Source organism: Corvus brachyrhynchos, unplaced genomic scaffold (assembly GCF_000691975.1).
Source record: "Corvus brachyrhynchos isolate BGI_N302 unplaced genomic scaffold, ASM69197v1 scaffold26, whole genome shotgun sequence".
In the NCBI taxonomy this organism is placed as follows: Eukaryota; Metazoa; Chordata; class Aves; order Passeriformes; family Corvidae; genus Corvus; species Corvus brachyrhynchos.
In genome coordinates, this window is record NW_008239324.1 from 3358415 (window position 1) to 3359228 (window position 814).

The 814-nt window shown below is 60.4% G+C and overlaps 1 protein-coding gene across 1 annotated transcript in view; it reads left to right on the plus strand.

Annotated features, from left to right (window-relative positions):
* MAF (MAF bZIP transcription factor) overlaps positions 1–814 on the plus strand; it is a 62720-nt gene continuing 61906 nt past the window's right edge. The window contains 1 exon segment of the mRNA XM_017740786.1: positions 1–807. Within this exon segment, the coding sequence (XP_017596275.1) occupies positions 447–807 (361 nt within the window). The 5' untranslated portion in view covers positions 1–446.

Sequence of the window (814 nt, forward strand, 5' to 3'; positions counted from 1 at the left end):
CCTCCCCCGATGAACCTCTCTCCTCGCTCTGCACTTTGCACGAGAGAGCCCAGAGGAAAGGCACCATGAAGTGTTAAAAATAACAAAACAAAACAACAACAACAACAAATTTACTCGCAACAACACCAGCTAACACTTCCAGCTGCGGTTCGCGAGCTGCGAAAGAGAGCGAGAGAGAGAGAAGGGAGGGAGAGAGGAGGAAAAAAAAAAAAACCTCTATGCAAAAGGCGAATAGCGAGAGCCCCGCGCTCTGATGCATCAGCGGAGCCTCTGCGAGGGATAACGCGGAGCGGGAGAGGAGCCGCCGGGGCGGACCGGAGCGGAGGCAGAGCAGGAGAGCGGAGCGGAGCTCGCCAAAAATCAAGCTGGCTCACCCGGTGGCGACTCAGAGCAGCCCCCTCGCTCCCGGAGCGCACCCTTTCTGGAGGACTCTCGGCAGCAAAAGGATGGCATCAGAGCTGGCGATGAGCAGCTCCGACCTGCCCACCAGTCCCCTGGCCATGGAATATGTTAATGACTTCGATCTGATGAAGTTTGAAGTGAAAAAGGAGCCGGTGGAGACCGATCGCATTATCAGCCAGTGCGGCCGCCTGATCGCCGGGGGATCGCTCTCCTCCACCCCGATGAGCACGCCCTGCAGCTCCGTGCCCCCGTCCCCCAGCTTCTCGGCGCCCAGCCCCGGCTCCGGCTCCGACCAGAAGACCCACCTGGAAGACTACTACTGGATGACGGGGGACCCGCACCAGCTCAACCCGGAGGCGCTGGGCTTCAGCCCCGAGGACGCGGTGGAGGCGCTGATCAACAGCAGCCACCA